The 27,500-nt window shown below is 46.9% G+C and overlaps 1 protein-coding gene across 6 annotated transcripts in view; it reads right to left on the bottom strand.

Moving 5' to 3' along the window:
* LOC139383558 (estrogen-related receptor gamma a) overlaps positions 1–27,500 on the bottom strand; it is a 187,447-nt gene that overhangs the window by 32,611 nt on the left and 127,336 nt on the right. For 5 of the 6 annotated variants that reach the window (XM_071128148.1, XM_071128145.1, XM_071128144.1 and 2 more), the window contains 2 exons: positions 7,869–7,979; positions 3,691–3,873 (listed from right to left, as the gene is read on the bottom strand). In XM_071128148.1, the coding sequence (XP_070984249.1) occupies positions 3,691–3,873; positions 7,869–7,979 (294 nt within the window). The remainder of the gene's footprint in view (positions 1–3,690; positions 3,874–7,868; positions 7,980–27,500) is intronic. The other variant, XM_071128143.1, reaches the window with a different exon arrangement.

Below are 27,500 nucleotides of genomic sequence, written 5' to 3'. Positions count from 1 at the left end.
ACTCACCTTAACATACACACACACACACACACACGACACGCACACCACCACGGCTCTGACACCAGGCCAGGGATTCCCCCTCTCTCTTACCCCCCTCACCTCTTTCTTCCACCTTATCCCTCTCTCACTCCCCCTCACCTCCCCTTACTGCTCTTCCACTGGTTTTACAGAGACCACTGGGGACTGACGATACAGAGTGGGAGAGAGAGAGCGAGGCAGGCAGGCAGAAGGATAGACAGGAAGAGAGCAGAGGCAGAGAGAGCTGGGGAAGGAGGGGGGGGGAGAGAGAGAGCAGAAATGAAGTGGACTGTGTCAGAGCCTCCGAGAGAGCCTCAGTATCTACATAAAAGAGATTAAAGCAGGCCTCCATTCTACAGCTCAATCATATTGTGTTAGCACGCGCTTATCCTCCGCCCGGCCAAATTGAAAGGGAAAGAAAGAAAGAAAGAGTCGCCAAGATAGGGACACAGAATGGGAGAAGCCGGAGCAATTTGGCCGTCCATAAAGGCTTGGTAATGTCGGTAGGGTCTGTCGTGGTGAAAAGGCCGTGTTGGGCCCGGCGTCCATTCATGTCCAGAACACGTCAAGTCAAGTACCACTGCCTGCCTTTGTCTAGCAGATAAGACATGTCGCTCTGGCACGACAGCACCCTTTCTTTTATTTTGTGTTTCACGTCATACAGCGAGAGAACGAGCGAGAGGGTGAGGAAGGGAGAGGAAGAAGACAGGTAAAAGTCCTTTAGAATGCTCTTTCTTATTTTTACTTCTTCAGTCCTTCTTAAATGTTCGCTTTCCTCCTGCCTCCCTATTGAAGTGTGAGACAGGCCCAGCCCCCTACGCAGTGACGGGACATACAGCATAACATAGCGGTAAAGCGAGTGTGTGAATGAGGTAAACCCCTAAATGAGATTCCTCAGTCTGATCATTATAGAGAGTGAAGGCAATTCGCATCTTTAACTCCACACATTGACTTTATATCATTCTTCTTAAAGCCTGCATTTGGTGGAATGCTAGAGTCCCATACATTCACTGGTGTGTGTGCGTTTGTGTGTCATTTTGCACTCCTAATAGCATATCAAATGTTCGCATCAGTATGTAAACGAGACAAAAACAAAACACACACTCACACACTCTCATAAAGAAACCCAGCCTGATCCTATTAGAACAGACACCAATGGTTAGAGGGTGTGTGTAGCGGCATGGCGCGGGGGGTTGGCGAGATGAGAAGCGGAGTGTCGTTAAGTGTGTCGAGCGACACTCACACACTCGGCCTCCTCGTTATCCGTCTCTCCCTCTCTCTGCGGCAGCCTCCGTAATACTGAGTGATGTTTAAATTAGTTTACAATTTGCCTTCTCCGCGCCTCCGCCTGCTCTTAAGCGTCTGGAGCTCTGAGGTGTCAGCGCGCCTCCTAACCAGCGTAACAAATTGTTGCCTGTACGGCAGACACCTAATGACTCGAAATTAGCTGTGGCGCTAGCCTGACAGTTTGTTACGACTGTTAGCGACAGCGCGGCCGGATCATGAGCCATGAATTGGTTTCAGCTCTCTCCCTCTCTTTTTGCTGTTTTTTTTAGTTCTCTCTCTCTCACTCTCTACGGGAGAGGCCATTTGATTTGATTAAAACAATCACTGTAGCATAGAAAGGCCAGACACAAAAGCGTGCAAGGTAGGCAACTCTAGACAATGGGAAAGGTGGGGGGTAAGGCTCTATGTGTGTGTGTGTGTGTGTGTGTGTGTGTGTGTGTGTGTGTGTGTGTGTGTGTGTGTGTGTGTGTGTGTGTGTGTGTATACCGGGGGGTCAGGAGACCAGTTTGTAAGTGGCTGATAGAGAATGTGGAGGAGGTGTATTTCACTCTGAGAGAAACGACAATCCTATCCACTGTGTGTGAACGCTAGATCACCTCCATGGGGTGGTTTGCGTGTGTGTGTGTGTGTGTGTGTGTGTGTGAGAGAGCGTTAGATCACTTCTCCATGGATGCAGTGAGGTTTTCATCATGATGTGGTGGCAACCCCCTGCCTCCATACACACACACACACACACACACACACACACACACACACACACACACACACACACACACACACACACACACACACACACACACACACACACAGATGAGCTCCATCCTCCTCCATCGAGGCAGGATTGCCTTCCTCCGTCTAATCACGCCATCATCTATCCTCCACCGAGCAATCGCTCCGCACCCAGCGCACACGGAGGAGAGGTGAGCTATCTCCACTCGCTCAGACACACACACACACACACACACACACACACACACACACACACACACACACACACACACACACACACACACACACACACACACACATACACACACACACACACACACACACACACACACACACACACAATTGTCACAGCTCCCCATCCACTGTGTATTCACTGACAGAGGTACTAGTGTATAAACACACACTTATAATGTTTGTGTGTGTGTTTGTGTGTGTGCATATGACTGTGCATATCAATCCCTCCAGGATTTCACATGGGTTTGTTGTGATATTTGCAGGGTAAAATGCTTGATTTTCTGACATTTTGCATGGCACTATGCAATGATTTTGTCCAGCGCGAGAATGCGCTGACGAGGGAAACCTTTGTGGGGGGGGGGGGACTTAGGGCTTGATTGAGCCATGCTGTGCACTAAAAGTGCGGTGATTGGTCGAAATTGCGAGCCCTCATTTTTTTGTACTGCGGTGACGGGTCAGTAATATGCGATGACACTGCGACGACTTGACTGTTTTGTGCAGAAATAGTGATAGATGATCGGTCAAATTTGCTCACATGATACGGAATCCGGGAGGACTACAGTACCTGTCTATCTATGTGTGAGTGTATACCGGTTTGTGTTCATCTTCAAGAGGGAAACAGCTACTGTTGTGACAGCCTCTGTCTACCCCCCCCCCCCCCCCATCCCTCTCATTCCTTCCCAGTTTGTGGCGTTAATCTGACTATGTTCTCTGTAATCTAGGCTAATCTAAGAGTTGCCCTGCCTCTCTACAGCCTCTCACAGCCAAAACCAGTCAACCCATAAAACCCAGATTAGCTATGCGCTCACAGATCTATGCACTCTTACACACACACATCTCAGATTAACAGTAAAATAAGAGTTTTGAGGGAGGGAGGGAGGGAGGGAGGGAGGGACACCACAAAATATAACTCAAAATGAATCCCTCAAATGACAGTCTGGCTGAATCCATGTCGTGTTTCCGTGTTTGCTGTATTTGAACGTAAATGGATGTGTCTCAACATGTCGTGTTGACAAGTGGTCAAATGGGGGTGAGGAGTTCAGGCCGTATGGGTTCAGTGGTCATGAGAGGTGTTGTGATAGGATTTGGTGTAAGGGCAGGGCGAGGGTCTTACCTGGGATGAGCTTCAACCGAACAGACGATGTTGACCGTCTTTGTGTTGGTGTTCTGGTCATTTTGTGTACCAGGGGTACATTTGGTTAAGCGTGTGCGTCAGTGAGGTTTTACCTGGGCGTCAGTGTGTAGGCTCACCTGGGATGTTCTCAGCCCAGGTGATGTTGAATCTGTGTAGACACGTGCTTAGTGCTTAGTGCTTAGTGCTTAGTGCTTAGTGCTTAGTGCTTAGTGTGTGTGTGTGTGTGTGTGTGTGTGTGTGTGTGTGTGTGTGAGTGTGAGTGTGTGTGTGTGTGTGTAAACCCGTACCTGGGATGTGTTTGGCCCAGCCGATGTTGACCACCAGCTCGCGGTCAGCTAGGTCACACAGCGTGGTCAGGGCCTTGATGTCACTGTCGGGGACGGTAGGGTCAGGCATGGCGTAGATCTTCTCAGGCTCGGCCACCAGCAGGTGGGACACGATTTTGTTATCTGCAAGGCAGCCAAAGGGAACTGGGTGACCACCGAGAGAGAACAGAGAGACAGGGTCAAATCAACACACGCTCAAACATGGAGAAAAATCTGATCATTATCACGCTGTTGTGCCGTACGCAATGGACGCGTGTGTGAGTTGATGTTACAATCACAATCATTGTCGTTACACATGTACAATAGTCTACAATAGTTCTTCAACTGGGATTTTTGGCTCCAACATTCTATAAGGATTCTAAATGGTTCTAAATGGTTCTAAAACGGGCCCAGTGGTGGTTCTATATCTGTCCCAGTGGTGGTTCTATAACTGGCCCAGGTTCTGTAACTGGCCCAGTGGTGGTTCTATAACTGGCCCAGGTTCTATAACTGGCCCAGTGGTGTTTCTATAACTGGCCCAGTGGTGTTTCTATAACTGGCCCAGTAGTGGTTCTATAACTGGCCCAGTAGTGGTTCTATAACTGGCCCAGGTTCTATAACTGGCCCAGATTCTATAACTGACCCAGCGGTGGTTCTATAACTGGACCAGGTTCTATAACTGGCCCAGTGGTGGTTCTATAACTGTCCCAGGTTCTATAACTGGCCCAGCGGTGTTTCTATAACTGGCCCAGTGGTGTTTCTATAACTGGCCCAGTAGTGGTTCTATAACTGGCCCAGTAGTGGTTCTATAACTGGCCCAGGTTCTATAACTGGCCCAGATTCTATAACTGACCCAGCGGTGGTTCTATAACTGGACCAGGTTCTATAACTGGCCCAGTGGTGGTTCTATAACTGGCCCAGGTTATATAACTGGCCCAGTAGTGGTTCTATAACTGGCCCAGGTTCTATAACTGGCCCAGATTATATAACTGACCCAGCGGTGGTTCTATAACTGGACCAGGTTCTATAACTGGCCCAGTGGTGGTTCTATAACTGGCCCAGGTTCTATAACTGGCCCAGGTTCTATAACTGGCCAAGGTTCTATAACTGGCCCAGTGGTGGTTCTATAACTGGCCCAGGTTCTATAACTGGCCCAGTGTCATCTAAAGCAAAATACAAAGCTCTGAAAATTCTAGTACATACTGGGGACAGTGGGAATTGGAAAGAAGTGAGCCTAGTTGGTGGATAGACAAGTAGGTGGTGGATACATTGTTTCACACAAAGAAGAAGGCATTGGGAGTGTGCGGGGGAAAGTTAAATACAACCAAAACAATTCCAATGGAATCAAATCTGCAGATGAGCTCGCTACGGACAATTAGTGGCAGTCTCACTCCTGTATTCAAATGAATCTGCTGCTTAATCATGCAGCCAGATGATAGATGACCATGATGAGCTAGTGAACCCAAATACCAGCGAGATAGAGAGAGGAGGGGAGAGGGGGTGCTGGGAGACAGACAGGGGAAGAGAAGAGTGAGAGAGAGGGGTGAGAGAGAGACAGGGAAGAGAGAGACGGAAGCACAAACGAGAGAGCTACTGTAGACACATACAGTAGAGAGAGCAAGAGAAAGAGATGGGCGGAGAGAGAGATAGGAAGAGAGAGAGAGGGGGGGGGGGGGGGTTGTCTGCATATCGACCAGAGCCGCCCCTCACTCCAGGGAGAGAGAGGGAGAGGGCTAGACTAGAGCTCTATCAGTCTGTGGCTAAATCTTATTTAATGTTTCCTTAATTACAATCAATGGCCCCCCATTTCAATCCCCCCAGCCTTTGTTATGTGTGGATAATCAATGTGGACGGCTGGGCTCTGTTAGGGCTAAGGGCTGTGTGGGAGTCTACAACTGTATCAGCTCAATAAGTGTTAACTCAGCTAAAACTATGGAGAGAGGGCTTTGAATGTTTCTTTACTCGGAATATACTCTAACTACAGATATATTTATTGTTGGGACGCTATCCTGACTGTGAACATTGATACTGTCTCGCTTTTTATGTTTTACTTTGGAAATATTGTAGTCAAGAGAAAGACAGACATAGGTCGTGTTCGAGACAGACAGACATAGGTCGTGTTCGAGACAGACAGAGATAGGTAGTGTTCGAGACAGACAGACATAGGTCGTGTTCGAGACAGACAGACATAGGTCGTGTTCGAGACAGACAGAGATAGGTAGTGTTCGAGACAGACAGACATAGGTCGTGTTCGAGACAGACAGAGATAGGTCGTGTTCGAGACAGACAGACATAGGTCGTGTTCGAGACAGACAGAGATAGGTCGTGTTCGAGACAGACAGACATAGGTAGTGTTCGAGACAGACAGACATAGGTCGTGTTCGAGACAGACAGACATAGGTCGTGTTCGAGACAGACAGACATAGGTAGTGTTCGAGACAGACAGACATAGGTCGTGTTCGAGACAGACAGACATAGGTCGTGTTCGAGACAGACAGAGATAGGTAGTGTTCGAGACAGACAGACATAGGTCGTGTTCGAGACAGACAGACATAGGTCGTGTTCGAGACAGACAGACATAGGTAGTGTTCGAGACAGACAGACATAGGTCGTGTTCGAGACAGACAGACATAGGTCGTGTTCGAGACAGACAGAGATAGGTAGTGTTCGAGACAGACAGACATAGGTCGTGTTCGAGACAGACAGACATAGGTCGTGTTCGAGACAGACAGACATAGGTCGTGTTCGAGACAGACAGACATAGGTCGTGTTCGAGACAGACAGACATAGGTCGTGTTCGAGACAGACAGACATAGGTAGTGTTCGAGACAGACAGACATAGGTCGTGTTCGAGACAGACAGAGATAGGTAGTGTTCGAGACAGACAGAGATGGAGGGAGAGTTGGATAAAAACTATAAAAAGAGGAAACTGAGAAAACAGGCAGAGAGAGAGAGAGGTGGTGACGAAGACGGGATAAAGCGGATCGAGGAATGAAGGGATGGATAGAGGTGGTGTAAAGCCTGGGTGCTGGCTGACAGTAGGATCAGGATCAGGGGTGTAAAGCCTGGGTGCTGGCTGACAGTAGGATCAGGAGGATCAGGGGGGTAAAGCCTGGGTGCTGGCTGACAGTAGGATCAGGATCAGGGGGGTAAAGCCTGGGTGCTGGCTGACAGTTGGATCAGGATCGGGGGTGTAAAGCCTGGTTGCTGGCTGACAGTAGGATCAGGATCAGGGGTGTAAAGCCTGGGTGCTGGCTGACAGTAGAATCAGGATCAGGGGGGTAAAGCTTGGGTGCTGGCTGACAGTAGGATCAGGATCAGGGGGGTAAAGCCTGGGTGCTGGCTGACAGTAGGATCAGGGGGTAAAGCCTGGGTGCTGGCTGACAGTAGGATCAGGATCAGGGGGGTAAAGCCTACGTGCTGGCTGACAGTTGGATCAGGATCAGGGGGTAAAGCCTGGGTGCTGGCTGACAGTAGGATCAGGATCAGGGGTGTAAAGCCTGGGTGCTGGCTGACAGTAGGATCAGGATCAGGGGGGTAAAGCCTGGGTGCTGGCTGACAGTAGGATCAGGATCAGGGGTGTAAAGCCTGGGTGCTGGCTGACAGTAGGATCAGGATCAGGGGGTTAAAGCCTGGGTGTTACTCTAGCAGCCAAATTCCTAATGTGATTTCCCCTCCAATAATTATTCTGATTATTTCTGCAGCTATCATGCAGCACAGCATATTGTGTTCCATGAGAATATTCTAGTATTAACAAAAAGGGCTTAGGGGACAGAGCTGGTAAGCACCATGCGGGGAGAGGAGAGGAGCGGAGAGGAGCATCTATCTGTTTGGCCGACTGCTGACGAGAGAGAGAGAGAGGGGGGGGTAACGCTGGTTTGACGTCTTTGCCAGATTGGATTTAATCCGGATTAGGCCCCTTTCTCTCTCTCTCTCTCTCTCTCTCTCTCTCTCTCTCTCTCTCTCTCTCTCTCTCTCTCTCTCATAAACTCATTTAGTCTCCCTCTCTTTCGTTCTCTCCATCTCTCCTTCAGAAACCCCTCCAAGGTGTGATCTTGTGTATATCTAGCAGTGAGCAACATCTTCTGCAATATCTGTGTATGTGTGTGTGTCTGTGTCTGTGTCTGTGTCTGTCTGTGTATGTGTGTGTGTGTTCTTACATGGCTTTTTGGCAGGCAGGGCCAGTTGAGGGTTGAGGTAAGGGCTGTTCTCAGCGTCTATCCGACGCTTGTACTTCTGTCTGCCCCCACGCACCCTGTCCAGACGCACACCTAGAGACACAGACAGACAGACGGACACAGGTCAGAGATAATAAACATTACCTACATATGTAGTTACAGACACATATCTGAGAGACACAGACAGACAGAGTGTGTGTGTGTGTTGTTTGGTTGTTATTCCAGTGTCCTGTGGCCTTAGTCACCAGTTTATCGAGGCGCTATATCAGTAAACAATTGCCATTCAAATGGCAATTGGCATGGGAAACATGTTTACATTGCCAAAGCCAAGAGAAAGAGATAATAAACACATGTGAAATAAACAATACAAAATTAACAGTATGCTCACAACATTTTTAAAGGAATAGAGACATTTCATATTATGTCTACGTATAGTGTTATAAAATATTCTCCTGAGAACCAGGTCTGCCAACGGCGGCCTTTCTCAATAGCAAGGCTATGCTCACTGAGTCTGTACATGGTCAAAGCGTTCCTTAATTTTGGGTCAGTCACATTTGTCAAGTATTTCTGGCACTGTAGACTCTCTGTTTAGGGCAAAATAGCATTCCAGTTTGCTCTCTCTCTCTCTCTCTCTCTCTCTCTCTCTCTCTCTCTCTCTCTCTCTCTCTCTCTCTCTCTCTCTCTCTCTCTCTCTCTCTCTCTCTCTCTCTCTCTCTCTCTCATCTATCCACCTTGAATTCCTATTTCTCTCTCTCTAGTCTATCCACCTTAAAGACCTATCTCTCTCTGTCTAGTCTATCCACCTTAAAGACCTATCTCTCTCTTTAATTAATTGACACACAAAGGAGCCCTAATTTAATTATGCACAGCTCTCCAGGGATTGGCTGTTTCCGTGGTTACCACTTAAAGGTGGATTGGGAGAGGCCTGTTTTCTGTTGGGGATGAGAGAGGACAGGAGAGGGGGATGAGAGAGGAGAGAGAGCACTGGGTGGAGCAGAGGACCAGAGAGGGATGTGTTGTGGAAGATTCCACACACTGTCAAACCCTCTTCCCCCTAGAGAACTCTCTGCTGTCAGAGACAACGGGCTGAATCTGCAAGTTTCAAAAAGAACCACACACACACACGCACTACTGAACGCACACACACACACACACGTTCCTCTACCTTAGATGAAAAAACACTCAGACTCTCACAAAAAAAAAGACCTTTCTCTTTGGCTGATAAAATAATGTAAAACATACACACACCCGTAGAATTAGGAATTCTACTGAAGCCATGGACTGTTCACTCTGCTACCATCCGGCAAACGGTACCAGAGCACCGGCACTCGGACCAACAGGCTCCGAGACAGCTTCTACACAAAAGCAATAAGACTGCTAAAAAGCCAGACTGTTAAATAGTCAATTAATGGTATCTGAACTATCTGCACTGACTCTATCTTGCACTGACCCTACTACGCAAACTCACTAGACTATACATACATACCATATACACACTGACTAGACTATATATACATATCATATACACACTCACTAGACTATATATACATACCATATACACACTCACTAGACTATATATACATACCATATACACACTGACTAGACTATATATACATACCATATACACACTCGCTAGACTATATATACATACCATATACACACTGACTAGACTATATATACATACCATATACACACTCACTAGACTATATATGCAAACCATATACACACTGACTAGACTATATATACATACCATATACACACTCACTAGACTATACATACATACCATATACACACTCACTAGACTATACATACATACCATATACACACTCACTAGACTATATACACACTCACCAGACTATATATGCAAACCATATACACACTGACTAGACTATATATACATATCATATACACACTCACTAGACTATATATACATACCATATACACACTCACTAGACTATACATACATACCATATACACACTCACTAGACTATATACACACTCACCAGACTATATATACATACCATATACACACTGACTAGACTATACATACATACCATATATACACTCACTAGACTATACATACATACCATATACACACTGACTAGACTATATATACATACCATATACACACTCACTAGACTATATATACATACCATATACACACTCACTAGACTATACATACATACCATATACACACTGACTAGACTATATATACATACCATATACACACTCACTGGACTGTATACACACCATATACACACTCACCAGACTATATATACATACCATATACACACTGACTAGACTATATATACATACCATATACACACTGACTAGACTATATATACATACCATATACACACTCACTAGACTATATATACATACCATATACACACTCACTAGACTATATATACATACCATATACACACTCGCTAGACTATATATACATACCATATATACACTGACTAGACTATACATACATACCATATACACACTCACTAGACTATATATACATACCATATATACACTCACTAGACTATACATACATACCATATACACACTCACTAGACTGTATACACACCATATACAGCGCATTCAGATTGTACTTAGACTCCTTCACTTTTTCCACATTTTTTTAGAATGCAGCCTTATTCTAAAATGGAATAAATATATTTGTTTCCCCATCAATCTACACACAGTGCCCCATAATGACAAAGGGAGGTTTTTAGACATTTTAGCAAATGTATTACAAATAAAAAACAGAAATACCTTATTTACATAATTATTTCAGACCCTTTGCTATGAGCCTCGAAGTTGAGCTCAGGTGAAACCTGTTTCCATAGATCATCCTTGAGATGTTTCTACAACTTGATTGGGGTCCACCTGTGGTAAATTCAATTGATTGGACATGATTTTAAAAAGGCACACACCTGTCTATATAAGGTCCCACAGTTGATAGTGCATGTCAGAGCAAAAACCAAGCAATGAAGTCGAACTAATTGTCCGTAGAGCTCCGAGACAGGATTGTGTCGAGACACAGATCTAGGGAAGTGTACCAAAAGATGTCTGCAGCATTGAAGGTCTCCAAGAACACGGTGGCCTCCATCATTCTTAAATGGAAGAAGTTTGTAACCATCAAGACTCTTCCTAGAGCTGGCCGCCCGGCTAAACCGAGGGAGGTGACCAAGAACCCGATGGTAAATCTGACAGTGCTCCAGATTTCATCTGTGGAGATGGGAGAACCTTCCAGAATGAAACCCACCTATGCAGCACACCACCAATCAGGCCTTTATGGTAGAGTGTCCAGAAGGAAGCACCTCCTCAGTACAAGGTTCTGTCTCTGTGTGTGTGTGTGTGTGTGTGTGTGTGTGTGTGTGTGTGTGTGTGTGTGTGTGTGTGTGTGTGTGTGTATTAGCAGTGTAACCATGGCCTGACTCCTTCCATAGCGTGCAGCGTGTGTGTGTGTGTGTGTCTGTGTGCCGTTTGTGTGTCCAGTATGTGGTCACTGCTGCAGTTCGTTAGCAGTAGAAGCTGTCAACAGCTCTGTGTCAAGGGTCTTGCCATATCCCTGTCCATGCTATAAACCCACCATGCCACTATTGTGACATCTAACTAAGACCATCGTTTATTCTGGGGCGTGTGTGGAGTCTGCACAAAGATCCTATTAAATTATATAGTGCAGTATTCAAATTCAAATCAAATCAAATTTGATGTGTCCCATGCGCCGAATACAACTGGTGTAGACTTTACCGTGACATGCTTGGTGACGAGCCCTTCCCAACGATGCAGAGTTCAAAATAAAATAGTAAAACAAGAGGAATAAAATAAAATTAAATACAGCTTTGAGTCTTCTTGGGTATGACGCATGAAGCTTGGCACACCTGTATTTGGGGAGTTTCTCCCATTCTTCTCTGCAGATCCTCTCAAGCTCTGTCAGGTTGGATGGGGAGCGTCGCTGCACAGCTATTTTCAGGTCTCTCCAGAGATGTTCGATCGGGTTCAAGTCCGGGCTCTGGCTGGGCCACTCAAGGACATTTAGAGACTCGTCACGAAGAGACGCCAGCGTTGTCTTGGCTGTGTGCTTAGGGTCGTTGTCCTGTTGGAAGATGAACCTTCATCCCAGTCTGAGGTCCAGAGAGCTCCGGAGCAGGTTTTCATCAAGGATCTCGATCTACTTTGCTCCGTCTTTCTCTCGATCTTGACTAGTCTCCCAGTCCCTGTCGCTGAAAAACATCCCCACGGCATGATGCTGCTACCACCATGCTTCACCGTAGGGATGGTGACAGGTTTCCTCCAGACGTGACGCTAATTCAATCTTGGTTTCATCAGAACAGAGAATCTTGTTTCTCATGGTCCGAATGTCTTTAGGTGCCTTTTTGTCAAACTCCAAGTGGGCTGTCATGTGCCTTTTACTGATAAAGACAGCACATCTGTTAGCAGGCTACTGCCACAGGGGTTTATAGGCCTTTTATGACACAGATCAGGTTCCTCATACAGGAGACTGGGCCTGACGGGATAACACTGTCTACTTTACTGCATCCCACACACACACACACACACACGCACATGCACACACACACACACGCACGCACGCACGCACGCACGCACGCACGCACACACACACACACACACACACACACACACACACACACACACACACACACACACACACTGTATATATAAATGAATAACATGCTCGTGGAGGCTGGTTTGATAGCCTTCACATGTGGCCAGCTACATGACTGCAACACATGTATAGGTGAGAGAGAGATGGAGATAGAGAGAGAGAGATGGAGATAGAGAGAGAGAGAGAGAGAGAGAAAGAGAGAGAGAGAGAAAGAGGGGGAGAGGGAGAGGGAGAGGGAGAGGGAGAGGGAGAGGGGGGAGTGGGATTGAAGGCGAGAGGGAGGACAAAGGGGAATTGGAGGAGAGGAGAAACATGCAGGAGAGGAGAGGAGAGAAGACCATAGGAGGAGAGACCGAAAGGAAATTCATTTCATGGTGTTATAAATCTGGGCCAGATTACAAGACACTTTAGGCTGGGTTTTTAATTAAGGAAGCAGATAGGTCTATTGTCTGACTGGAGCTTTCTCTGGCCCTGCCTTCTTTTTAAATGATCATCTTCTCCTGGGCCTTTACTAGAATCCCACAGATGACCATAAAGACCTTACAAGACTTGTTGAGGATTTCATAGTTGTGGTGGAATCCCTTCTGGCGTCTTGTGAATTTATAGGTAGTGAGAGGGACGGAAGAGAGGGAGGGAGTACGACGGGGGGGATAGAGGGAGAGGTGAAGAGAGGGAGGGAGGATGACGGGGGGGATAGAGGGAGAGGTAAAAAAAAAAAAAAGGGTGGGGGACTCTTACTCTCACGGTCAGCCAATTAACACAAAGGAGGAGAGGAGGTTGAGAGAAGAGGAGAGGAGAAAAGGAGAGTGGAGATGAGGAGAGAAGGTAGTGTTGTGTGTGTGTGTGTGTGGGAGGGGGGGGGGGGGTAGCATTCTAGGTCGAGGAAGATGAAGAGATTTGACCCTACATGTCCCTTTAGCAGGGTGTGATAAGTGTACTTGCATCCCCCCTGCAATGTTACACCGTTAAATTGCTTAAGGTGTATACACACACACACACACACACACACGGGGCTTTGGGGCTAAGTGCAGTGGCCTTTCATCTAACAAATAAACTCTGTGTCTCAGTGCTCCTAGGCAGGCGACTCCTCAGCTGCTATTTTATCTCTATTTTTTGCATTTGTCTTTACAAGCAGCAAGTCTTCCACCGGTTCTGCCCCTCGGACTGTAAGGCTAGCCACCCTCTCACCAAAACATCATGTAGAGGCAGAGAGAGTGGGAGACTGTGTGTGTGCGTGTGTGCGCGCGTGCGTGAAAGAGAGAGAGAGAAATGAAGCGACACGGAAAGAGTGTAAGTGAAACAGACTAGTCTATGTGATTTTATCTAAGTGTGTGTTGAGAGTCGGCTGACAGAGAGCTTATTTACTGCTGTGGTTTGTCTTAAAACGCTGGGGGAATCATGTCACTGTGTTGTGTGTGTGTTGTGTGTGTGTGTGTGTTGTGTGTGTGTGTTAAAACGCTAGGGGAATTCTGTGACTTAGGGCCTGCATACACACCCAGCATTAATGCCAGGCCTAATAAAGCCTTCTGTCAATGCCCTGTCCCTTTCATCTCTCCTCCCTCCTTTCTATCCCCCTCGACTGCCTTCCCGCTCTTCTCCTCCACTCTCCCTCCTCTCCTCCAGCTTTTCTCTCCCCCTCCCCTGCCTTCGCTCTCCTCCACTCTACCTCCTCTCCTCCCTCCTTTCTCTCCCCCTCCCCTGCCTTCGCTCTCCTCCACTCTACCTCCTCTCCTCCCTCCTTTCTGTTCCCCTCCCCTGCCTTCGCTCTCCTCTGCCTCTCCTCTCCTCCTCCCTCCTTTCTGTTACCCTCCCCTGCCTTCGCTCTCCTCCATTCTACCTCCTCTCCTCCCTCCTTTCTATCCCCATTCAATTCCTTCGCTCTCCTCTACTTTCCCTCCTCTCCTCCCTCCTTTCTGTTACCCTCCCCTGCTTTTCTCCCCTCTCACCTCTTCCCTCTCCCCCCTACCAGTAGGCTGATAAAGCCAACAGTGTCGCTGTGAAATGCACCCCCACTGCTACAAAACAAAGCCCAATCTCCCAACCTTAGCTCTCTCGTGCACACACACGTGCACATGCACACACATAGTGGTCAGTGAGCCACCCCCATGCCTGCATCTAAGGCAGACCTGGCCGGTCGGGAAGGCATCTTAATCAAGCTCAGAGCTAAGCCAAGAGATTAACTACCTTACATCAGGAAATACAGGATATGTGCAGAGAGAGAGAGAGAGAGAGAGAGAGAGAGAGAGAGAGAGAGAGAGAGAGAGAGAGAGAGAGAGAGAGAGAGACATGAAGGCTCCTCCTCTCTTCGCCCTATTCTCTCCGTCCGCTACACTCCCTCTCTCTGTATCATCCTCCTGCTTTCAGGAGTCTGACACGCCCCTGCATGGGGTTTCTCTGTTTTCTCATTCCGACGCTCCGCATTTCTTTTTATTCTCCTCCTCTCCTCTTTTATTCTCTCTCTCCATCCATCCCTTCCATTTTATTGGAGACCCAGTGTGAATTTCTGGCAGGCAGTAGAATTTCTGGCAGGTACGCCCGTGGGTCCTGAGAAGGGCTGAAAAAGGACCCAAACACTCAGAGAGACAGACTGGGGGTCTCAATCACAAATGCTGCAGTTACCAAAACACAAACACAAAAGCCACAAATACACTCACACACATAACCATTCCTGACTAATAGAGCAGAAAAGGGAAGCCCTTCTCTACCCAGCACGGAAAGAGTGCTTATTAAGACATCACTGGATAGAGTGTGTGTGCGTGAGTGTGTCCCTGCATCGTTGTGTTTGTGTAAGGAGAATGGGTGACATTCAGACGCTTCCAACGGCATTATCCACTGAAGATTATTTCCTAGCCTAAACACTGGAACTAATCCCTGAAGCTGGCTCTACAGGTTTCACACACACACACACACACACACACACACACACACACACACACACACACACACACACACACACACACACACACACACACACACACAGAATGCAGTTAGGCCTAGCCTAAAGTTGAATTTGTACAATTTAAATTTCTACGTACTGTAAATGTTCTATAAGAGGCTCCTATATGTATCTATGTTCCTGCTGGACCTAGTGTGTGTGTGTGTGTGTGTGTTTATAATGTTTTACTGTGACATCTTTATTGTCATGCTGTGGATGTTGTATAGGAGGCTCCTATGTGTATGGACACACTGAATTCACTGCTCCTACCCTTGATTTGATAAGAAGTTAAGAATCACTTCATAAACAAGGCCAGCAAATATCTTTCCATCTCTGATACACCACGCACACTTTATTAGTCCCTTCATGAAAATGGTTCGCTCCTACAGACAGTGAGTCACGTGGCCGTGGCTTGCTACATAAAACAGGCAAGGCAGGCAGGCATCGAGGCATTCAGTCACTGTTCGACTGAACGTTAGAATGGGCAAAACGAATGACCTAAGTGTGGTGTGATCGGCGGTGCCAGGCACGCCGGATCCAGTAGCTCAGAAACGGACGTCCTCCTGGGCTTTTTATCCACCCCAGTGTTTAGGGTTTTCCCGAAAATGGTGCGACAAACAAAAGCATCCAGTCGGCAGCAGTCCTCTGGGCGAAAACAGCTTGTTGATGAAAGAGGTCGAAGTAGAATGGCGAGAATGGTGCAAGCTAACAGGCAGATAAATAACGGCTCAGTACAACAGCGGTGTGCTGAAGGGCATGGATGGGCTAGCAGACTGCGACACCGGGTTCCACGACTATCAGCTAAAACCAAGAAGAAGCGTCTCCAGTGGAAAAACATTGCCGGGAACATGACAGCGAGTTCAGTTTACATGAGTGGACTGCGCAGTCCCCAGACCTCAACCCTATAGACCAACTTAAAGATGAGATGGGACGGGCTGTTCGCAGCATGTACCGCCATTCAATCTGTATTAACTTCATGATCGCGTCAGCATTGACTAACATCCCTGGGGAATGTTTCCGACGCCTTGTTGAATACCCCAAATAATTCAGACTGTTCTGGAGGCAAAGGGGCGTCAGACCCGGTACTGGATCGGTACACCAAATAAACTGACCGGTGAGTGAATGTATCCATTCCCAAACCAATAGATTGAAATATTTCCTACAGAAATAGAGAGAGGAAGAGAGAGCTTTATCTATCCTATATTCAGCAGTGCAAGACATGACTGTGTGTGTGTGTGTGTGTGTGTGTGTGTGTGTGTGTGTGTGTGTGTGTGTGTGTGTGTGTGTGTGTGTGTGTGTGTGTGTGTGTGTGTGTGTGTGTGTGATTGTGTGCGTGTGCATGTGAGTGTGTGTGATTGTGTGTGTGTGTGTGTGTGTATGTGTGTGTGTGTGTGTGTGATTGTGTGCGTGTGAGTGTGTGCGTGTGTGTGTGTGGCAACAGAAGGGCTGACAGAACAGGTCCCGAGGGGGGCCATGTCATCAAGCGGTCAAGAGAATCTTAACTCCAGGGGGGCTAGCACACGGGATGGAGGGAGGAGAGAAGAGGTGGAAGAACGAGGCACAGGAGGAGAGATGTATAAACGTCAGCACATAGGTATCATGTATGAAGTGAAATTGGGAACCCTATACTGTACACACAGTATTGCATCTGAATGTGCAAAGACGACACAAGTATTTGAGTGAAGATTTAGTGAGGACCTACCCCTCTTTTTCCCCTCTTGTTAATTTCTGCTCTCTTTCTCTCTTTCTCATACAATCACACACACACACACGCACACACACACACACACACACACACACACACACACACACACACACACACACACACACACACACACACACACACACACACACCACACACACACACACACACACACACACACACACACACACCATAAAGACCCTTCTAACTACCTCATTTATTTTCCACCAAATTAACTTACTCTCACTCCTGATTAATGATTTAATCTAAATGAATCAAATTAAAAATTGAAAATTATATTTCCAAAGCCCACAAAAAGCGGGAAAAGACAAGGGAGAAAGAGACCATTCCCTCTTAACAAATGAGCCTTCATGTAATAAAGGATGACCAGGAGAAGAGGAGGGGGGAGGAGAGGAGGAGAATAGGAGAGGGGGGCAGTAATGAAATGGGCATGGCCAGGTAAAGAGAGGGGGAGGAAGACAGAGAGAGAGAAACGAGAGCGGTAAGGGGAGAGAGAGCGAGAGACAGAGAGAGAGAGAGAGAGAGAGGCTAGAGGGAGGGGGCTGGATGAGAGGGATAATGGATTGGGCAGGTAGAGAGAGTGTGGAGAACAGAAGAAAGGGAAACAAGAAGTGGAGAAGGAGAAGTGGTAGGATGGGGTAAGGAGAGGCAGGAAAGAGAGAGAGGAAGAGAGACAGGGAGGAGGATGGGAAGACGGGCTGAATTCCTCCCAGGGGTTTCCTGATCCAGCCATAATTACAGTGTCACTTCCCCAAACTGCACCTCCTCTCTCACACCTCCATCCTTCTTCTACACTTCCTTTGTCATCCTCCTCTCCTTCTTCTCCCCCATCATCTACTCTTCTAGGCCGTGGCCAGGTAGCCTAGTCACCCACAGGCTTTAGTTTAGCAGGCTAATACAGTCTTGTGGAGCAGTTAGCTTACGCTGTTACTCAGTAAGTGTCAGTAAGTGCCAGAAAGTCACTCAGAGAACAATGTAAATGTCACCCGGGTGAGTGGACCTGAAGATGTGACCAGGGAGAGGAGGAGAGGTGAAGGAGAAGGAGGGAGGGGGTATGTGTGTGTGTTTCCCAAATGCACACCAACAATACGCTTTTAGAACACACAGACATACACAGACACGTACACCGTCTGGCTGGCCCATGTGTTTATGGGTTGTCGATGCTTAGTTGTAGGATGTTCCACACGCACACATACACACATGCACACACACACACACACACACACACACACACACACACACACACACACACACACACACACACACACACACACACACACACACACACACACAGGCACACGTAGGGCTGTCAGATGTCCCGCTACCATAATAGACAGTGTGATGAAGGGGAATCATCCCCAGCGTGGGAATATTGCAGAGGACCGATATTCCGATCCGAACTGATCTGATCACCATGGATTTCACCATGGCCCAACGTCACTGTGTGTGTGGGTGAGTGAGTGTGTTCGGACAATTGATTTGATTTGATTTGAAGGATTGTGTGTCAAGTGCCATTGACACGTTTGAAAGATTACAGAGAAAAAGAGAGAACCGTGAGAAGGATTGATTTCAGATGACCGACAGGAGACTGTTATTTTCTGTGAAAGGCTGACCTGTGTGTGTGTGTGTGTGTGTCACGGCCGTTGCTGGAAGAAGACCAAGGTGCAGCGTGGTGAGCATACATTTATCTTTTTATTTAAAATGTCTCCAACAAAACAACAAACAAAAAACAACCATGAAGCTTACAGGGCTATAGTGCCACAAACAAAGTTAACTACCCACAAAGACAGGAGGGAAAAAGGGCTGCCTAAGTATGGTTCCCAATCAGAGACAACGATAGACAGCTGTCCCTGATTTGAGAACCATACCCGGCCAAAACAAAGAACATAGAATGCCCACCCCACATCACACCCTGACCTAACCAAATAGAGAAATAAAACGGCTCTCTAAGGTCAGGGACAGTGTGTGTGTGTGTGTGTGTGTGTGTGTGTGTGTGTGTGTGTGTGTGTGTGTGTCTGTGTTTGTGTGTGTGTGTGTGTGTGTGTGTGTGTGTGTGTGTGTGTGTGTGTGTGTGTGTGTGTGTGTGTGTGTGTGTGTGTGTGTGTGTGTGTGTGTGTGTGTGTGTGTGTGTGTGTGTGTGAGAGAGAGAGAGAGAGAGAGAGAGAGGCTGAGCAGCAGTCGCAGATATTACGGGCAAACGTATCCCTGTAACTCTAGACCAGAGCAAACTATCCTATACAATAAGACTCTGCATCTTCACCCATCACAGAATGCTGTTAATAAAGGCTGTTACGATAAAACAACTGTCTGATTGTTTTCTTCAAATGCATCTTTAATGGCATCGATAAAGTTACCTATTCAAACCTCCCTGTCACACTCCAGAGAGAGAGAGAGCGAGAGGGAAAGCAGAGAGGAGGGAGGTGGTCTACGAGGCAGGCCAGTCAGTAGTTTTATGGTAATTGAGGTTGTTATGGGGCTGAGGTGTGAACAGGGCTTTTCTTTCTCTGCCTCCCTCTTCCCTTCTCTTTCTCCCTCCTTCTCTCCCTCTCTCCATCCCTCCCTCCCTCTCTATCTTCCCTACCATTGTTGATGCAATAACATAGGCTGGGGGACTGATGGACAGTTAGATAGGTTTAGACAACGGAGCCACACAGAGTGTCTGAGGGGATGAGTTTAGGTGTATAGATAGAATTGGTTTGTGTTAGATAGCCAGTGGATTGTGTTGAAGAGAATGTAACAAAGCCTGAAGACAGACAGGCAGGGGACTCAGAAAGAATGAACCATATCTTAACCTAAATCATTGAAGAAAAAAAATATTGTCTTTAACATTCTACTCTTTTAATTGTTATCATTATGTGACTGGTAAACAATGGGGCATGGAGGAGAGAGAAGGAGAGAAGGAGAGAGAAGGAGAGAAGGAGAGAAGAGAAGAGAAGAGAAAGAGGTGTGTGCCTTCATGGGGAGTGACATGAGCTGAAATGAGGGCCAATTGGGTAGGTGGCTGTGTGTGGCTGTGTGTGTGTCTGATTGTCTGTGTGTGTGTGTGTTTGGGCCTTGCAGCCATTAGATAGCATGGGAGATGGAGGGCCTTCCCTCTGTTTCCATACTCACACTTCAACCAGTGACTAATGGGATGGTGCTGTGCGTGTATGTGTGTGTGTGTGTGTGTGTGTGTGTGTGTGTGTGTGTGTGTGTGTGTGTGTGTGCACGTGTGTGCACGTGTGTGTGCGTGCGTGCGTGTATTAGTGCAGCGAGCGCTGGGGACATAGGTGAGTGACAAGGCCCTGGCCATCACAAATAAACTCTACTGAAGCGACACAGGGTGTCAGTCAGTGCGTGTGCATTTTCTGGTCTGTGTGTGGTACTATCTGAGTGCCCTGATATCAGGCATTGTCAAAAGCAATAGTGTATTGTGTGTGCATGTGGCTGTGTGGACTATAGGAATGTCTCCACCCCACACACAGCCCCAGATGTCCATTAGCAGGGCTCTCATTCGTATCCAGAGACAGACAGTCAGAGACAGATTTAGCTACTTCTCTCCCCTGGGGCCAGACCACGACGCCAGCACTAGTCTGACGCTCTCTCCTCTCTCCTCTCTCTCCTCTCTCCTCTGTCCTCTCTCTCTCTCTCTCTCTCTCTCTCTCTCTCTCTCTCTCTCTCTCTCTCTCTCTCTCTCTGCTCTTCTTCTTTCTCTCTATAACTATCCCTCTCTCTCTCTCCATCTCTCTATCCACCTGTTTCTGGGGCTTTGTTTAGAAAAGAAAGTGATTTGCTGAATCATTGCCGTCTGGGAAGAAATTGATCAGTTATAGGAAAGATATCAGCCGTGGCTCTAAAGGAAGGGCTGGTGTGTGTTTGTGTGTTTAGGAGAAAGGGGGTCTTCTATATTTCTACTGGCCTGTTTAGAGCTAGAATGAATGGTAAATATTGCATTGTGTCATTTTGGAGTCACCTTTATTGTCAATATGAATAGAATATGTTTCTAAACATAATCATGGATGGATCATGAATAATGATGAGTGAGAAGGGTACATAGGCAGAAATATCATACATTAAAAATTCCAACTTCCCCTGTTATTGGTAATGGTGAGAGGTTAGCATGTTTTGGGGGTATGATCTTTGCCTCTGTAACTTTCTCACTCATCATTATTCACGATTCATTCAGGATGATCCTTAGTCATGGTAGCATCCACATTAATGTAGAAGAGTTCAGAAACATTCTATTGTTATTTACAATAAATGTGACTCCAAAATGACACAATACATTATTTACCATACATTTTTGTTGGGCACAAAATAATCGGGCAACACAACCAAAACAAACAGCAAATACATCCAACAAATGTGTAGAGTCACGAGCTTGATGTGGTCATTGCGTGCTAGGAATATGGGGACAAATACTAAACTTTTGACTACTTCAATACACTAGAAGTGTATTAGTCTCAATACTTACGACACCTTCAAAATGGAGGACTAGATTCATAAAGTGCTTTCATTTCTTAATGGTAAAACAGATATATATGAAATTACCTTAAAATAACAAGTGACATTCAGTAATTTTGCCTCATATAAAACATTTGATCTCAAATTCAAAATACTGGAGTATAGAGGAACATTTTTAGCTTCACTGTCCAAATAAATACATAGGGGTGTGTATACTCTTGTTTTGAAACAATGTACATGTAAACAAACCCTGTATAGCCTCTTAACATGGTCAGTCCTTGAATCCATTACTTTGTCTATGAGTTGGAGAGTGGTTACATTTCACTAGGCCCTTCCCTCAGCTTTATACCAAAACAGAGGCTGGGTGGCCGCTTAGTTATTGCTCTAATTAAGGATTCTAGCTTTCAGTGGATTCGAGCGACACAATGTGATTGGATAGTAGACCCAGATCTGACTAGAGTCCTGAGGAATAGGCACACCAGTGTCTGACCAGCTGCACACACACACACACACACACACACACACACACACACACACACACACACACACACACACACACACACACTCTCACGGTCTGCTGCCAAATACGGCCCCACTGCCCCAAGACCTAATGTGTGTGATCGGGTGGAAGGCTTCAGTCTGTGTGTTGCTGAATAGTGTGTGTGGGTTTGTAAGAGAGGGACTGGGTGTGTGAGACACACACACACACACATTGGCTGTGTTTCAAGGTCTATTTCTGAGGCAGTTGGTAGCAGGCTGCAGAGCCTGTAACGGAGAGTAGCTCATACTGGGCTGCTAGTAGACAGGAAACACAAAGTATCTCAGGGAAACAAATACAGCCATAACATCTCTTCTCTCCCTCTCTAGTTTTCCCTACGGTCTGTTGGGACAACACAGCTCTATCAAGGAGTAAAGAGCTACAGAGAACCATCCCCTTCCATCCACCCCCACCAGAGCCACTAAAGCCCCCCTAAGGCCACTGTTAACTGGGGGAGTAGAGGGACCCTTCTACCCCCCTGTACTCCCTAATTGAGGCAGATTGAGGGGGGTAGAGGTGTGTGTCACCTTCTGTCTGGGTGCCAAGGGAGATAGGACGTGTTTGTTAGCCCCACCCCCTGACCTTTCTCTCTGGCTGACGCATCATTATGACCTCATTAAACGCTACCGGACAGCCACCGCCAGAGGGGATATACCATGGGGAGTGTGTGTGTGTGTGTGTGTGTGTGTGTGTGTGTGTGTCTGGGTAGGTAGTTTTACTAGCTGTTATATATGCCACTGATAGGGTAGGTGTGTGTAGCAGAGGTTGTTTGGTAAAACACACACACTGTGGGACTCCAACACCTACCAGCCTCTCCCTCTTCCCTCCCGTCCCACCTGGAAGGAGAGTGGGATAGAGAGAGAGGGGTGCTAGAACGAAGTGATGAAAAGAAGTGAGTTGGTAGATAGTCTGGGTAGCTATTGGTTAACTATTTAACTATCTGGAAGTAAGCATTTCACTGTTAAGCCAAAATCACTCGGAGTGACGCCGTCAATGGCATAACAAGATGTGCGTGCGAGAGTAGCCAGCATCAATTCACATACACTGCGTAGCGTACACTGACGTAATTGTCATTGGTTGTATTTGCTATGTTCGCTATACCTTGTGAATTGTTGTCGTGTGTTCCTTTTGACTCACCTTATATGTCCTACGGGAGCCACCGTACCTGCCTGTGTGAGGAGAGTTGTGAGGAGAGTCGTAGCTAACGCACCCAAGCAGTTTATAAGGAATTTAGCTAGTCTCGCTCTTTCTACATAACAGTATTCCCTACTAGAAATCGGAGATCCTCGCAATTCCCAGCCGTAGCCTGCCTAGGCTATATGCCTGTGATTGAATTTAACACAGGTAGGCATAACGTTATGGTTGTCAAATATGTGTTATTGGACCTGGCAGTTAAACTTATCAACACGAAACAAACTCAGAAGAAAAAGAAACGTGCTCTCACTGTCAATTGTCGTTTATGTGTAAATATGTGTATGAACATAACAAGATTCAACAACTGAGACATAAACTGAACAAGTTCCACAGACATGTGACTAACATAAATTGAATAATGTGTCCCTGAACAAAGGCGGGGTCAAAATCAAAAGTAACAGTCAGTATCTGGTGTGGCCACCAGCTGCATTAAGTACTGCAATGCATCTCCTCCTCATGGACTGCACCAGATTTGCCAGTTCTTGCTGTGAGATGTTACCCCACTCTTCCACCAAGGCACCTGCAAGTTCCCGGACATTTCTGGGGGGAATGGCCCTAGCCCTCACCCTCCGATCCAACAGGTCCCAGACGTGCTCAATGGGATTGAGATCCGGGCTCTTCGCTGGCCATGGCAGAACACTGCCTTCCTGTCTTGCAGGAAATCACGCATAGAACAAGCAGTATGGCTGATGGCATTGTCATGATGGGGGGTCTTGTCAGGACGAGCATGCAGGAAGGGTACCACATGAGGGAGGAGGATGTCTTCCCTGTAACGCACAACGTTGAGATAGCCTGCAACGACAACAAGCTCAGTCCTATGATGCTTTAAAGCACCGCCCCAGACCACGATGGACCATCCACCTCCAAATCGATCCCGCTCCAGAGGCCTCGGTGGAACACCCATCCCTAAGACGATAAACGCGAATCCGACCATCACCCCTGATGAGACATAACCGTGACTCGTCAGTGAAGAGCACTTTTTGTCCTGTCTGGTCCAGCAACATTGGGTTTGTGCCCTTAGGCGACATTGTTGCCAGTGATGTCTGGTGAGGACCTGCCTTACAACAGGTCTACAAGCCCTCAGTCCAGCCTCTCTCCAGCCTATTGCGAACAGTCTGAGCACTGATGGAGGGATTGTGCGTTCCTGGTGTAACTCGGGCAGTTGTTGTTGCCATCCTGTACCTGTCCCACAGGTGTGATGTTCGGATGTACCGATCCTGTGCAGGTGTTGTTACACGTGGTCTGCCACTCCGAGGATGATCAGCTGTCCATCCTGTCTCCCTGTAGCGCTGTCTCACAGTACGGACATTGCAATTTATTGCCCTGGCCACATCTGCAGTCCTCATGCCTCCTTGCAGCATGCCTAAGGCACGTTCTCACAGATGAGCAGGGACCTTGGGCATCTTTCTTTTTGTGTTTTTCAGAGTCAGTAGAAAGCCCTCTTTAGTGTTCTAAGTTTTCATAACTGTGACCTTAATTGCCTACCGTCTGTAAGCTGTTAGTGTCTTAACGACCGTTCCACAGGTGCATGTTCATTAATTGTTTATGGTTCATTGAACAAGCATGGGAAACAGTGTTTAAACCCTTTACAATCAAGATCTGTGAAGTTATTTGGATTTTTACAAATCATCTTTGAAAGACAGGGTCCTGAAAATGGGACATTTATTTTTTTGCTGAGTTTAGCTAGCGAACGTCCGTACATCGTACTGCTCCGTACAGTTGACCTTATTTTAGCGGGCAATAAACGTAATACTTCCAGGTCAACTGTAATATGAATACCGCTGTAAAACACAATTTCTCCCCTCTCCAGCAAAATCAATGACGAGACCTTCACGCTGCCCGTCTCTGCATGATTGAAGGCAATTGAGCTCCGCAGGGTCTTTTTCAAAATGGCGGAGGGGGAAGGGAAGGCGTGATCGTGAAAGTGGGAGATATGTTGTGTGGGCAAAATGCAAATAAAACACTATAAAGAGTTTATATAATGTCTCGTTACATACCTATTTGAATACCTATTAATCGGGTTTTTAGGGCGGCGCTAAAGTTGTCTTCCAAGGTAAACTGTGGCTGTCGTGGCTTTTGACAGTCACGATGGCTTGCAGTGATGACGCACAAAAAAAGGAGCTATGAATTGAATTAACTATTGATGAACTCACGAGTAATTAACTTTACACTCACCATGGATCATTTCTTGTTTTTAATCAGCGAGAGATGCGCTACCCCTGGTGGAGAGAGGCAGTACGCCACCCAATGTAACGTACAGCGTCAGAGGGGTCCGTTTTATACTATCGGTCCAATACCTTGTCAATCAACGCTTGAGTAGAAACGTAGTCCACAACCCGGATTCTGATGCCAACACAGTCACTACGGTCCCATTAGCCTTCATTCCAGCCTCGTTTAAATGCCGATATCTCCCTTCACTTCAACAGCGCTTCTTTATAAACCACCAGATCTAGTTCTTCAAAATAAACAGTATTCTCTCTTGAGTCTTCACATTTTCCAGCCGTAGCCTAGCTAGGCTAAATTCGAGCGAAATCAACACAGGTAGGCTGCAATTGTTTTCAAATATATAGCCTTGAATGATGAACCTTAGCTTCCACATCCCAATACATGTTATACTACATCTGTATAGCACTTCTGTATGGCACATCTGTATAGCACTTCTGTATGGCACATCTGTATAGCACTTCTGTATGGCACATCTGTATAGCACTTCTGTATGGCACATCTGTATAGCACTTTATAAATATGTTTGATTGAATTTGATTAATAGTCTACCTAGCATAGGGAAAATCATAACAATCCCTGTAATTCCTTTTCCACAAATGACCCACGCCGTTAACCCGGATATTTTCCCAGCAATGCTCCGCGTAGACGCCAGAAAATAGACCTGCTTTCCAATTTGATGCGCTTTGATACAATAGACGTTGCTGATGCTCATGGCCTGTCTGTTTTCTCTCATTCACTCAAAAGAATTCTCCAACGTGAGCACGCTCGTTCACGCGCTTAATAAAAAAAAAGCTTTTCGTTTGAATTGGGCTTTAGTGACTAAGCATGGTTGTATTTGAAATAGAAGAGGGTTGAGTGTACGTGTTCAGTTATAGGGGGTGTACAGGGTGTTGTGCTCACTCTTCTTCAATCCAGTCACGCCCATTTCTTTCTCCTGGCATTTTTCCTCTCTCACTCCTGCGTTCCCATGGGCGTGTGAGTGTGCACTCCTGTGTTCCCATGGGCGTGTGAGTGTACACTCCTGTGTTCCCATGGGCGTGTGAGTGTACACTCCTGTGTTCCCATGGACGTGTGAGTGTGCACTCCTGTGTTCCCATGGGCGTGTGAGTGTGCACTCCTGTGTTCCCATGGGCGTGTGAGTGTACACTCCTGTGTTCCCATGGGCGTGTGAGTGTGCACTCCTGTGTTCCCATGGGCGTGTGAGTGTGCACTCCTGTGTTCCCATGGGCGTGTGAGTGTGCACTCCTGTGTTCCCATGGGCGTGTTAGTGTGCACTCCTGTGTTCCCATGGGCGTGTGAGTGTGTTCCCATGGGCGTGTGAGTGTGCACTCCTGTGTTGTCAGAGTCTAAACTCTCAACTTGTTAGGACAGAACCCTGCCAACACACACACACACACACACACACACACACACACACACACACACACAGTAATTGGACAGCCTTAATTGCCTGGTTATGAATTAGGTGCAACGTATTGGTAGATGTATCCCATCACTGACACCTCTCCTACTCACTCTACCTCCCTCCTTTCCTCCCTCCCTCCGTCCATCCCCCTCTCTCTATGGGCCTAACCAGGACTCTGGGGCGGCATGTGAATTAATTACAGAGAAAATCTAATCTCTTCATCCATACAGAGGAGAGGAGAGGAGAGGAGAGGAGAGGAGAGGAGAGGAGAGGAGAGGAGAGGAGAGGAGAGGACAGGACAGGACAGGACAGGAGAGGAGAGGAGAGGAGAGGAGAGGAGAGGAGAGGAGAGGAGAGGAGAGGAGAGGAGAGGAGAGGAGAGGAGAGGAGAGGAGAGGAGAGAGGGAGAGAAGAGATGGAGAAGGTAGTTTCCACTCCTCCCTCTCCTCTCCTCTCTTGTTCTCTTTCTCCCTCCTCTCCCTTTCTCCTCTACTCTCCTGTGTTAAAGCTGGTTTAGCCGGTGGGT

The sequence above is a fragment of the Oncorhynchus clarkii genome, chromosome 25 (assembly GCF_045791955.1).
Source record: "Oncorhynchus clarkii lewisi isolate Uvic-CL-2024 chromosome 25, UVic_Ocla_1.0, whole genome shotgun sequence".
In the NCBI taxonomy this organism is placed as follows: domain Eukaryota; kingdom Metazoa; phylum Chordata; class Actinopteri; order Salmoniformes; family Salmonidae; genus Oncorhynchus; species Oncorhynchus clarkii.
This window is presented reverse-complemented; position numbering and strand designations above follow the sequence as displayed.